At 37.0% G+C, this 13,442-nt stretch overlaps 2 protein-coding genes across 2 annotated transcripts; both read right to left on the bottom strand.

Annotated features, from left to right (window-relative positions):
* Positions 1-363: 363 nt before the first annotated feature.
* LOC107101324 (beta-2-glycoprotein 1-like) lies at positions 364-5,157 on the bottom strand. The gene is made up of 8 exons (XM_015400191.1): positions 5,024-5,157; positions 4,453-4,629; positions 3,933-4,029; positions 3,738-3,814; positions 1,493-1,681; positions 1,062-1,241; positions 570-767; positions 364-389 (listed from the first exon to the last, which is right to left on the bottom strand). The coding sequence occupies exons 1-8, from the start codon at positions 5,085-5,087 to the stop codon at positions 364-366; spliced, it is 1,008 nt and encodes a 335-aa protein (XP_015255677.1). The 5' UTR covers positions 5,088-5,157.
* A 660-nt stretch (positions 5,158-5,817) lies between these two features.
* Positions 5,818-11,666, bottom strand: LOC107101328 (beta-2-glycoprotein 1-like). The gene is made up of 8 exons (XM_015400195.1): positions 11,561-11,666; positions 11,263-11,442; positions 11,003-11,099; positions 10,846-10,922; positions 8,499-8,684; positions 7,277-7,456; positions 6,878-7,075; positions 5,818-6,774 (listed from the first exon to the last, which is right to left on the bottom strand). The coding sequence occupies exons 1-8, from the start codon at positions 11,622-11,624 to the stop codon at positions 6,665-6,667; spliced, it is 1,092 nt and encodes a 363-aa protein (XP_015255681.1). The 5' UTR covers positions 11,625-11,666; the 3' UTR covers positions 5,818-6,664.
* Positions 11,667-13,442: the final 1,776 nt, after the last annotated feature.

The following is a 13,442-nucleotide window of genomic DNA, read 5'->3' as shown; positions in this document are numbered from 1 at the left end:
ATAGATAGATAGATAGATAGATAGATAGATAGATAGATAGATAGATAGATAGATAGATAGATAGATAGATAGATAGATAGATAGATAGATAAAAATTTAATCTGCAAAACTATTTGGTAAATGGGGTGAAAAATATATTTTGAAATGATAAAATCTTTAAAATATTAAATAAAATGCATTGACTGAAAAAAACAACTGGGAAGAAATTTATTTTAAATAAAAAAAAATAAAATAAAATAAAAAAATGAAACAACCCAGAAAAGTTACTCTCAAAAGCTTTGATTTTGTTTAAAAATATTTTTCATTTTCATTTCTGGATTGCATTTTTTTAAATCTCACTTTACAAAATGTGTTTTTTCAAATCTATATTAACAAATCCAATACTTTGCCTGCAACAATCATGGGACAAAATTCATTTCATGTTAATGACAGTAAAAATGGAACAGAGGTGCCTGTAAACAGCAATTTACTTCTAAATGAATCAATGACCATAAAACCTCCCTCCTTGACTTTGGTTTTGGTTCTATTCAATTTTTGGAAGGCTTTTTTATAACAAAATGAAAAAATACCTTCAAAGCATTCAGGGATTTTTAGCACCCCGTCAATGCACTGGGTTGACACTTCATAACCACATCCCATGGCTTTGTTCATGCAGAAGACCGAGATGATTTCAAGGTGTAAGACACGGTTAGGCTCCAAGTCTTTAATCCAGATTTTCTTTCCTTTGTATAATATTTTTGCTTTTCTAATGGCAACAGCACAAGGAGCTAAAGAAGACAAGGTGAGAAGGAATTATATAGAGCATTTTGTAAAACTATACTTTTATGGTAATCTGTATGTTACAGATACACTTTTATATGAGTTCTTAAAAAAAAATTAATAAATTAAACTAGTTTTAAAATGAAAAAAATTGGATATCAGGCTAAAGCTGACATTACAGAAAAAAGCAATTTCTTGTGAAGAATAAGATTAAAAGCTGCTTAAAGTCTTACTCACAGTTAATTGTATTGTCATTAAGATTGTAGTATTTTCTATTTTTTCAATATTCCCAACAGGCTCACCTTTGCACGATGGTTTTTCAGACCACCTTCCGCTTTTTTGGCAAACAGTCTCCAGGTTTCCTTCCAGTACATATGGGCTTTCACAGTCATATTTGACTGTTTCCCTGTAGAAAAACTCTCTCTTATCATTGGCTGACATATAACCTCTATCAATGTTCTCTGGTGGAGGGCATGTAACAACTGTAAAAAACAAAAACAAACCAACATTTATTTGCCCAGACCTGGTAAATACGTGGGAAAATATCCATGATAGACGAAGCAGAATGTGTTCTTAGTAGCTAAAACATAAAAAATGAAGCTTTGCATCATTGTTTTCTTTGCTTTTCTTGTGAAATGAAATGAAACATGAACATAATTGGATTAAGTAGCTGCTGTATGACTAAACAGGATAAAAGTTAAACAACCTGAACTACATTAGAGCTCCTTCTTACCTCGACACTCAGGTGTCTCGGTCCAGCTTCCACTGGCGGTGCACTCTGCAAACGGGTTGCCAAAAAGAGCGTATGGAGGATTACAAATGTAAGTTGCTGTGACGCCGTAATTGGTTGTGGTTCCTCTGATGGCCTTATCATAGATTACCATTCCGTACAGTGGGACTGGAGCGAGACCACAGGATACAGCTAATAGGACAGAACAATCATCACTGTTTCAATGTGGGATCCCCAGCTTTAGATAAAAAAACACAATATCGAAGACATGTTTGTCAAGAAAAAGGAAAATATTCAGGGAGTCCTTTTTATTTATTTTTATTTTTATTTAACCTTTATTTTACCAGGAAGTCCCTTGAGATAAAATCTCTTTTTCGAGGGAGACCTGGCCAAGAGGCAGCGGTACAATAAGACATATAAAAACACATAAAAACAACATAATAAAATTTTGAGGTGAAGGCCTCCATGTTAATCTCCTGGTTCTGTTCTATCCTTCCGATTTAAAATTTTTTGGTTTGGGTGTCCAAAAATGACATAATAGTGTGTAAAACCTTAAAATTCAGTCATTCAATCATTTTAAATGTTTTAACCTGTTCATGAGTTTGTATCCCTTTGAAAACTTTCTCACTTTTGCAACATGTAAGAAGTTTATTGGGTTATTTGCACATTTATGTGAAGCCGCTGTGGTATGAGCCCCCATCTACTGTAAAGCCTATTCTGAAATGTTCAAAGGGAACCTCTTGCTTATTTACCTTTCTTTCAGTAGCATTAGTTTAATTTGATGCTATTTGTTGCCATCACAACGTTTTCTTTAAAAGAATAAGGTCAATTTAATTTATTTTAAAATCTTGCATACATATGCTCCATTACTCCTGTCCTTAAATGTATAGTGGAGGATTTTCACAAATTTTTGAAAAGACCCGCCCTCTAAACTTTGAAAAACAATGCATATGCACAACCTTGTACCTGCTCCTGAGAGGGAACGCCTGTTAAAAGTGTGTGAGAGCATGCAGGAGCCCATTTCTCCTCATGCACGCTCTGTTTAAAAGTTGCTGTTTGCATCGCTCATACACGCTTACTTTCCAAAAGTAGATGTGCAATTTTCCACTATGTCAGACTCACCATCCGTAATTGAAAATGGGGATGAGCCCGTAGAATGGCCATATCACCCGAATGATTGACAGTCAGGAGGACCACTTATTTTGATGATCCACCCGGAAAGCTAATATTGTTGTCTTTTCTGTGAGATCAACAGAAACAGTGCTATCTTTTCAATTTTGCTTAATTAATACACAAAACATCTATGGAGAACACTGAAAAATTCAGCTGACGCAGCAACCATTGACTATATTTTGGAGAAATGTCTAATTTTGATGCAATGATTAGGGCAAAAACCTAACCTCTATGTTTTCTTTCTAATAATCAAAATTATGGTTTTGTTGATATTCTCCATATCATGAGCCAAATTTGAGAATCTTATGTAAAACCTATATCTCTTGAATTTTCTTGTGTCATGCCATTCGTGGTTTCAATACTTGGTCAGTTCATCTTCTAAACAAAGATTTGATCCAATCTGCTGGGTTAATTGGACGACTGTTTCCAAACTGACTAGGATATAAATGTTTGCAGTTATATCAAATATGTTTTTTAGAGGGGTGGTTTGATTTAACCCTGAACCCCCTGTTGGAACTTAACTTTTTACTGGATTTAAATCACACTTGAGTCAGACTTAGCTTTTTTTTTTAGCACCCTTAAATATTATGCAAATGCTCCAGCATTGAGTTTTTGTATTTTGCCTGTTTTTTGGAGTTCTGTGTTCTTGTTCATGTAATTAAATCACTTGTATGCGATTATGCTTTTAATTTTTCATTCCTTTCTTTATGTTGAAAGATTTCTTTTTCTCTCCTGACCGTTTCTTTGTATCTAGTCTTTGTTTAGTCGTTCGACTTATTTAGCCCTTTTTTTTCTCCCTCAAAATTCCAAGTCTTCAGAGTAAATTAAGCTGCATATCAGTCTTTACTGTTTATCTTCCTCCATGTTTGCTCAGCCAGTTGGCGGCTCCTTCTGCTGCATTCCTTTCTCCCTGTCCCTGCAATGCTTTTGTCCTCCTGCCACAGTTTTTTTCCGCTAACATTAGTTTGCATAATTGCTCATTCAGTCGTGTTGCTTCTCACCTGCCAGCATCCTGAATTCAGATCCTCACTACATCACTAAATGTGCTGCATAAAGTGAAATGAAAGCAACATACGTATGCACTCTGGTGCAGGTGTACTCCATGTTCCATTGGCCTGGCACACTGCTGAGCTGGGTCCAGTCATTATATAGCTATTTAACATGATATGAAATCATCAGAGTAATAAAACACTTAATGTTTAGATTATTATATATCTTATACAATATTTGCACACGTACACAATGAAAAAAAATAAAATAAATTGATTACCCTTCATGGCAGGTGTAGTTGATTGTACTCTGGAAAACTGTATCCTCATAATACAGTTCACCATTAGTGATTAGCTCAGGATGTGGACATTGTTTGGCTGCAGGAAAAAGCATAAAAAACATGAAAATATGAGGGCTTTGCAATTTAGCTATACTTTAATAATAAACAATCTGTAATACACAAGTTTTTTTTAAGCTTGGCGACAAGTTTGTCTATTTATGATCAAATTACGTGCACGTTTGCTTCTATTGGTTTATAATCATCTGTTCTTTAGTTTGCATATTGTAATAATTACAATATGGAAACCTTCCAACACTCTGTTATATTACATCCTGGATTATATTCTGTTATAATCCCTAATTTAGCAGCGGTTTTATGTGGCCTTAAAAGGTTTAAATCAAAGCAGGTTTAATAAATATTCACTTTGGTTGCTACCAAATTTTTAATATTGTCACTGGTTAGTACGATAATTATCTCTGGACATTTACAGTGAGTAAAAATAAAAAATAAAAATACATACGTATGCACTTTAATTTGGTGTTTGTCCACTCTCCATTGATAGTACAAACAATCTTGCGCGGGCCCAACACAGGAGTGTATCCCTGTTTACAGGACAGAGCTAACTCCACACCGGGGTTGAAGAACCTCTGGATGCCAGCCATCTCAATGTTACCCTGCAGGTTAGGCCGGGAACATACTGAAAAAAGTAAATTAGTTAAATCCTTTATATAGAAAAGTAAAATAGCATAATATAGGTACAGTTTTCCAGCTATATAAGAGCTTTAACTCCAAAACATCGCATGATCTGCAGGTGGGAGTTTGGGGTTATCATTTTAAATATTCCATTTAACTAAAATATTACTTTATAGTTTTTTCTCTTTAGGAATTACTTTAAAAAAAAGAAGAAAATCTGACTAAAGCGGAGTTGAGAAATAATTACCAAACAACACAACAAATGAAAAGTTTCACCAGCCAAAGCTAAAAGAAAATTTCTGCTTGAATTCATCATTAATATACCCAGAGGTTTAAATAGTGAAGAATAAAGTGGAGTAAATTGCATTTGAAGATGTGTGAAATAAGAGCAGTCATACCACTGTGTTGGGAAGTCACTGTTGTCACCAGCAGACAAGAGCAAAGCAGAAACAAACGCTCCATCTTCAGAAGAAACACACAGACCCTGCTCTCCTCTCCTGTAACCTCCCTTCAGCTTCAGATCCAGACTCTCTCTGTCCCACTTTCAGCTGTTTGTGTTCCTCTCAGAGTAAACAGACCAGCGCAGCATGAAGCAGCTAACTCCCTTTAATAACACTTTGGAAGCCTTGCGAAATTTTACTGACAATCGAAACTAAAAGGGTAAAATTTCACCAAAAAAAACATAAAAAATGCTCCCTTTCTCATTATTAAGTGCTTTTTGGTAATTTTCCTCCTGTTGTTTCTATAATTTAGTCTAATTAAAATTGGTAAAATAAGTCAAAAGCTCTAATAATCTTCATCCTGTTTCATCTGAGAGGATCGATAATAAACAAACACGGCTAAAACTGACATTAAACATGTCCCATAAAAAAAACATAAAAATTCAAATACGTCAATAATAATTCACACAATTAAATTAGTTTTTTCATTTAAAAAATAACACCCCATCACAAATAAACCCGAAAGGAACTGATGGTGTCTTTTTTGGGAAAAGGACAAAATAAACAATATCAGACAGGAATCAGCTATATAATGCATAAAATCTTTATTTAGATCAAATAGGAATTAGCTACGATAAATCAGACATTATTTCCTTATAAATGTGAATATTTTTCAATTTCTTCAGCATCATTTCACTGGGTTCTTTATCACAACTTTCATACAGATTTCCCACTGTTAAGTTCTCAATCAGATATTACCACCAACATGTGCATTAGTGACTGACAATTATATTTTGAATGTTATCTCATTTTTTTTTTAATGCCGTTTACAAATCACAGTGGTGTTCAAATTTGAGTTATTTTTCATTTACCAAGAATAAGACACAAACTAAAGGCAGGATTAAACCACAGTCACCATTTGGGTTGGGAAAAAAAAAATAATCAAAATTTTGATTTAAAATAGCAACGCGATTCTTCCCAACAATCAATACTGCAAGTGTTTCCATTTAAAATTGAGATTTTATTTACTTTCATTGACAGGTTTTACTGTTGCATGAATATTGATAGTTGGAATTTATTGATTTCACATTGGAGAAATTTACCTCTGCATTTAACCCTTCCCCTTGGGGAGCAGTGGGCTGCCATTGTGCGGCGCCTGGGGAGCAGTGTGGTGTTTAGGGTCTTGCTCAGGGACCCAGAGTGAAGGCTGTGGGGATCAAACCAGTTACTTGTAACCTTCTCAGAGCACAATCTCACTGCTCTAACCACTAGGCCATCACTCCACAAAGGGCACTAACTTCTACTAACATACATTGATCTTTTATCTTAATTTATTTAATACTTTTGACAAATTAGAAATTGAATGGACCTTAAAATAACACTTGCTTTTAATTGGCATGATATAAACTTATATGTAATTGAGCTGGGATGCACTTTGCAATAATTTTTATTAGAGGTTTATAGTTGCAGTATCACACATTTTGATAATCTTGCTTTTATTCACTGACAATGTAAATTTTAAAAAAAAGCTTGAGATATGATGATGATGATGATGGCCTTCGTCTCAGCGTGGTTCTTAATATTGGCTCCATTAATTGCTCAGGAAGGTCTTGGAGAACTTGTTGGGTTTGTAGCGGGCAGAGCGGCACACGTCCTGATTTCTGATGGAAGGTTTTTAGACCTTAAGTTGTACTCTATTTTGCCTGGTTCTACAAGAGAAAAAAAATCAGAGACATTTGATGACAGTCACTTTCAAAGGCATCTATAAGACATTTGAAGAAGGTGCAACATGATCATTTTGATCTGACTCACCCTCAAAGCAGTCAGGAATGGGGAGGTTTCCATCGTTACAGGTGCTGGCAACAGGGTAGCCACATTTATCAACTTTGTTCTTACAGTAAAAGACAACGGGCTCTTTATGGAGCACTCTGTTTGGCTTCAGATCTTCAATCCACATCTTTCTGCCATTGTAAAAGATGCGCCCTCTTTTGATGCCAACTGTGCAGGGAGCTGGATTAAAAAAAGCAATTTAATACGATTTTAACTCTCACAGCAAACATCAAATAAAAAAACCCCAGAAATGTTTTACAGGTGCAGGTTTTTATTAACGCCCTAAAAATGCAGCCAGACCAACTTAGGAATCTCCCACAACAGAGTTACATAAATATAGAGTAGAAGACTGAAGGGAGAGCTAATTTTCTCATGACTCACCCCTGCAGGCTGGCAGTGATGACCAGGTTCCTGTGTTTTGGCACTGAATCTCAGCCTCACCCTCCAGAGTATAGTGCTCATTGCAGGAATACTTAACCTTCTCTTTGTATCCATGTTGCCTCATTATAGCAAATGTGATCACACCATTGGGTATACTTGGTGGAATGGGGCAGCTCACCTCTGTAACGATAATGATAATAAATACTTTCATTAAGTTCAAAACAAGTACAGAAAATGATGGACATATAAATCTAATATTTAAAGGGGTAATAGAATGCAAAACAGAGGTTCCATTGTCGTAGATGAATAAGGATAGTTCAGTGGGTGAAATGGACGTACAGAGAAGTTCAAACACCATCAACACCTCCTTTCTCTGCAGATTTCACAATTCTAAACTTCCACCATAAAACGGGCAAATCCAAACAAAGCACCAAATTGACGTCAACTTGGGGATGTTGCTTTATTTGGTTCTGGCCTGGAGTTTTGTCACGACCCGAAATTAACATACAGACCTGGTTAACTGGCCCAAGGGAGGAGGGAGGTACGAAGTGTCGACTGCTGGGCTGATGACGGGACCAGACCTCGGCAGGAGGAGGGGATCTGAGGGCAGGTAAGGCAGGCGGGGGGAAGCACGGGGCTGCTGGTGTCCAGGCTACCGTCACTGTGTTGGGTTCGGTTGCTTCATCCCCCGCTGGCTCCCTGCCCTCGGCTCGGTTCAAGTGCCCGGTGAGTTTAAACTACGCTCTGCATTGTAGTCGACAAAATTCCCGGACGATTTTGAAATTCCCCCCGGACATTTTTTAAGGTATGAAAAATAGGACATGTCCGGGAAGATTAGGACTTCTGGTCACCCTACCATATCAACAATTTCGATGTTTCAGTGAGTGAGCGCTTGTTGCTATGATGCGTCTTTGCTCAGGAGCTTTGCTCGTTGTAAACCAACCAATCAGAGCACAGCTCATCTTAATTTTCATGATTATACCATAAAAGGAAGAAAACCTGTTGTTTCATTCTGGGGCTTTTAACCAGGCTTGCATTAGGGCTCATAGAACAGCAAATATGCCATTTTCAGCCCAACTGATGTTAGACACCCTATTCAGAGACCTTAAGAACCAGCACCAAATACCCTATAGAATCATTTATGACCCCTTTAGTAAAATGAGTATACTAGCTACATCAGAACTCCTACATTCATGCATATGCATCACCAAGCTGGTTTCACCTCTACAAACAGGGGGTTCAGTTGCTCTCCCATCAGCCATGCAGGACCCTCTTTCATACGTTGGTGCCTTGGGTGGGTTGCACTCGTAAGTCCAGCCTTGTCCATAGATAGTTTCTGTTCCTGTTGCCGGCTTATCGTAGGCGATTCTTCCCTCTCTTGGTGGTCTGGGTAGTGGACAGCTCACACCTGTTGAGTTAGAATAAGAAGTTAGTTTAACTGCGTCCATAATTGACATGTGGGACATTTGAAAGCTGTTGGGTTGTGGGTAAGTCTGGTATTCTTCAGGGGTCAGTCATTGGACTATTCTCTACTCTCATTAGTTGTGGTTGCTCTTATTTTTAATTTTTTTCTAAGATTCATATTGGTATTATCCTCCATGTATTGTATTTTTGGATTTAATGCTCTTTAAAGTTACTTAAGGAAAATTGGCAGGAAGAACATTTTTGAACACTAGTGGCACCAGGGCAGATCTCACTGAGATTGGAACCCAGAGGTTCTTCTCGGGTCACTGAACTTGAACTAGGCCGCTTCTCTATGGAGTTCAGATCCGGTGTGTATGTTGTCCAAACAATTACAGCAAGGGAAGACAAGTTTATTTGTATAGCACAATTCATTACATGGACAATTCAAAGTGCTTTACATGAATTAGATCATAAAATAAAAGCAAAAATATTTGTAAAACAAATAAAACAATTGGACCACAAAAAAAAAAAAAAACATGATAAAAGCAAGTAGAGAAGAAAATAGAACAGTTTGGATCACAACCTTAACCTAATATGTCTTCCAAGAGTTTTTTCCAAATCAGTGGAGCAGAGGAACTAAATGCTGCTTCTCCATGTTAGGCTCTAGTTCTGGGTGAACAGAGTAGCCTGGAACTAGAAGACCTGAGGGGTCTGGGAGGTTGATACACTGACAGCAGATCTGTTATGTATTGAGGTGCTGAACCATTTCTGTCACACTAAATCACAGTTGGGGTGCGAGGGTTGCTGGTGCCCATATCCAGCTGTCTATGGGCCAGAGGCAGGGTACACCATGGACAGGTCGCCAGTCCATTGCAGGGCAACACAGAGACAAACAGGACAGGTGCTGAACCATTCAGTGATTTATAGAATAACAGAAGGGTTTTAAAGTCTGGCTACAGGGAGCCAGTGGAGGGACGTCAGAACCGGACTGATGTGCTCTAGTTTCTTAGTTCTAGTGAGAACATGGGCAGCAGTGTTTTGGATCAGCTGCAGCTGTCTGAAGGACTTTTTTGGCAAACCTATGGAGACGCTGATGCAGTAATCAATTCTACTAAAGACAAATGCATGAATGAGTTTCTCTAGATCCTACTTTAATCCTGGAGATGTTCCTCAGGTGATAAAAGGCTGATACCATGTTCAATAAAATCTTTTCTCCATAATAGTAAACAGTGGAGGGAAGCTAAAAGTGCTTTCATTTTTTGATGTGGTCAATATTGAGAAAGCTGTAGTTTTTACACCTCTGGGAAATCCCCAAATCTTTTCAAACTGTCAGAGATTTTCATACTTTACCCTCAACGAACTGGGATTCACTGCTTCTCTACTCTTGCTCAAGATTCATGGTTTGGAAATGTTACGTATATGAACTTGTTTTGTAACTTTAAAATAAGATTTTTTTTCTGTGTGTGTGTTTTCATGTTGGTTCATTACTCTGAAAAAACAGTTAATAGTTTTACTCCTTTATCTTCAGTTCTGCCGTCGCCGAGCAAAAGGAATTTAAAAGTTGTTATTCATTTCCTGAACCAAAGTATGTTGGCCTAAGCAGGACTGATTCTAGTGTAACTGTTAGACTTTGTAAATATCTCCTAGGCTACTTGATAGCCTCACAACTCTTCTCAACTTTGCTTCTACAACATGTTTTCCTTCCACTTAACTATTAATTATTAGGTTTAAAAAAGAAAGCTACTTTAATAATGACCTATTTTTTAGTGGTTTCTCCACCTTGTGGGGCCATTGGGATCTATCTGCTGGAAAGACTTGGTAGACTTTTACATCATATGGATAGATTAAGATACGTGTTTTTTTTTTTTTCATCACTAACAACAAAATCTATCTAGCTATTTGAAACTAGATGATCATTGTGTTTTTTGCCTTATTTTATATCAAATGGATTATAGACAACTGCGATGGACTGGCAACCTGTCCAGGGTGTACCCTGTCTCTTGCCCATTGACAGCGGGAGATAGGCACCAGCACCCCTCGCAACCCCACTTGGGATTAAGCGTGTTCGAAAATGGATGGATGGCTTATAGACAACTTTGGCCAGTCTGGATCTTTTAAAAAGTGTATCATAAATGAAGACAGAGGGTATGGTTAATGTGTCTTACCTTTGCAAACGGGAGGCGGATTACTCCAAGTGCCGTCATGTAAACACCTGCTTTCATTAGCTCCAACCATGACATACCTGATGAATGAAAATATGTTTCTGTAACAATCTACAGTTGTAATTGTAAGGGAATAATGGACATTTTGCTCTGGTCTTACCCGTCATCACAGGAGAAGTTAAGAACGCTCTTAAAAGGAGCTTCTGTTCTGCCTTTTGCAAATGGCTGCAAAGGCCTCGGGATCTGGCACATCTTGGCTACAAAAAAAAAGAAGGTGAAGGCCACGTCTTCAGAGCATTACTATCTGTGCTGGACGACCCGCAGAATTACATGCAAGGATCATAGTCAACCTTATTCTCTGTTTTAAACTTGCAAAATCTCAACAACAGCATTAAAACAGACACTGCAGCTTTAACTCACGGGAACATGCAAGGTTTGCTGATGTCCATTCTCCAGCAGCCGTGCAGGTTATCCTGGGGAGGGAGGCCGTCGAAGGTAAGTAGCCCTGCTCGCATGAGAGGGTCACCTCCTCTCCAACCTCAAACACACGTTTCAGGGACGAAATATCAACTCCATCAGAGAAACGAGGCCGGCCACATACTGCAAGAGAGAAGAAACAAAAGTGAGCGATGGTTTCTTGATTTAAAAAAACCTCTTTTAAAACATGATCATGCACAAGTAGTTTAATTTTTTCTAAATTCCAAATCTGCAAATGTACCTTTTGCAGGTGTTACAGTTGTGCAAAAAGCTGCAAGGCTAAGAAGCAGCAAAGTGGGAACCATCTTCTGAGGGGTTGAAATCGGCTCTGGTTACCCTAGATCTGAGTGGGGAGGGAGTTGGATGAGACCTATTTGGTTTTAGCCACAGTGTTTGCTTCATCCAATCAAATGCAACTTCAGATTTGCAACTTCACACTATTGATCAAGGACAAAGTCCACATTGCATGCATGCAGACCTGTTTGACTGAATGTTGGTTTTAAACTTCGATCTTGTTGATTAAACAGTAGACAGACAGTCTCATGTGAAATCTTGTCAAGTAGAAAAGAAAAAAATAACAACAGTTATTCAACAGGCCTTATAATAATTGAATATAAATTGGGTCCTATGAATTGAATTTATAGAACCCAAATTCAGAACTGAAGAGGCAGAGATGATTTATTGTAATGAAAGAAAATAACTTGGTTGACTCTAAATGGAAATGAAACTAATGACTTAAATCTAAGTGTAACTGAACCAACAACAGAACCAGAAACATGTCAGATCTCCACGGTACCAAAAAAGCCCTGATCTGTTGCTACTTCTTTGACTATTTTCCAGTAAATGTTGAAGGTTAATGGATTGCACCACTCACCCTGTGCAGCTCTGTGTCATTTAGGAATATTTGTCTTCTGTTTAACAGGGCAGATAACTCCCTGTAGGTCAGTGAACTATATGGGAATTATAAGTCACTAAAAGCAAACTGTGTTTATTTGTGCAGCCTGATAAAAATGCATCGTCATGAAGTTTGGGATGAACTGCTAATACAGAAGAATGAAGATTAAAATATATTTAAAAAAATATAATTTTCTGCTCTTTTTATTTGATCTTCTCAAAAAGGGGGTGGAGGTTGGCTGAGGATCGAAATGCAGAGATGATGGAAGCAGAAAAGAGTTCTTGCAGGTTTAATAAAACCGAAGGCAACCAAAACAAAAATCCCAAAAAACAAAAAATACTATAAACAAGCAAACAACAAAAAAACATCAAAAAACAAAAAAACAAACAAAAAAAAAAAAACAGGGGAAAACTATGGAAGAGGATTAGGGCCACTGAAAAAAAAAAAAGTTAACAGATTTTTTACAGTATTTTATTTAAGTATAGTATGGGGAAAAAGTCAGAATTCTGACTTTTTTTCTCAGAATTCTGACTTTTTTTCTCAGAATTCTGACTTTTTTTCTCAGAATTCTGACTTTTTTTCTCAGAATTCTGACTTTTTTCTCAGAATTCTGACTTTTTTCTCAGAATTCTGAGATTAAAGTCAGAATTCTGACATTAATCCCAGAATTCTGACTTTAATCTCAGAATTCTGACTTTTTCAAAACAGAAAGACATAGATAACTGAAAACTCAAAGTCCAAAAGGGGAGAACCATAACAGGTCTTCTTCATGAAGCCAACCCTCTGACATGTTTGTTTGTTTCACAACAAAAGCTGAAAAATAAAATAAAATAATTGATCTAATTAATTCAACATCATATGTGGGTTATTTTGTCACTGATTATTTAGGAGAATCACCTAAAACAGGCTGTTTTATGTTAAAATTTCAATAAAATTTTCTTTTTCTTATTTATGATAGTTTTTACTTGTGGGAGATTAAAGAAATTAACTCTATATGTGCAAGCATATACTTCACAAACAACCAAATAATGTATGTACTTACAAAGAGGGGAAAAAAAGCTTTCTGCAAGTGTTTATGTTTAGGGGTAAGAAAGTTTTATGTTTTTTTTGCAATCAGAGCCTAAACAATGAACTCCACTCATGCAAAACACCACGCTGGATCTGTTTGCTTAGGTAAGTCTGAACCCGCAGCTCCAGCTCTTTTTTTATGGTATCAGATCATGTAGAT

The sequence above is a fragment of the Cyprinodon variegatus genome, unplaced genomic scaffold (genome assembly GCF_000732505.1).
Source record: "Cyprinodon variegatus isolate N-32 unplaced genomic scaffold, C_variegatus-1.0 Scaffold1081, whole genome shotgun sequence".
Classification (NCBI taxonomy): Eukaryota; Metazoa; Chordata; class Actinopteri; order Cyprinodontiformes; family Cyprinodontidae; genus Cyprinodon; species Cyprinodon variegatus.
Note: the sequence above shows the minus strand (reverse complement) of the source record. Positions and strands in the feature narration are given on the sequence as shown.

Bases quoted from the DNA above. Each gene is read 5' to 3' on its own strand.
- LOC107101324 (XM_015400191.1), bottom strand. From the start codon at position 5,087: ATGGAGCGTTTGTTTCTGCTTTGCTCTTGTCTGCTGGTGACAACAGTG. The intron at 1,682-3,737 runs GTATGTTGCTTT...CTGTCCTATTAG, and splicing joins ACCTGCACCAGAGTGCATAC to CTGTATCCTGTGGTCTCGCT. The intron at 1,242-1,492 runs GTAAGAAGGAGC...TGTTTTTTACAG, and splicing joins CGAGACACCTGAGTGTCGAG to TTGTTACATGCCCTCCACCA.
- LOC107101328 (XM_015400195.1), bottom strand. From the start codon at position 11,624: ATGGTTCCCACTTTGCTGCTTCTTAGCCTTGCAGCTTTTTGCACAACT. The intron at 11,443-11,560 runs GTACATTTGCAG...TCTCTCTTGCAG, and splicing joins AACTGTAACACCTGCAAAAG to TATGTGGCCGGCCTCGTTTC. The intron at 6,775-6,877 runs GTGAGTCAGATC...TTTCTCTTGTAG, and splicing joins CATTCCTGACTGCTTTGAGG to AACCAGGCAAAATAGAGTAC.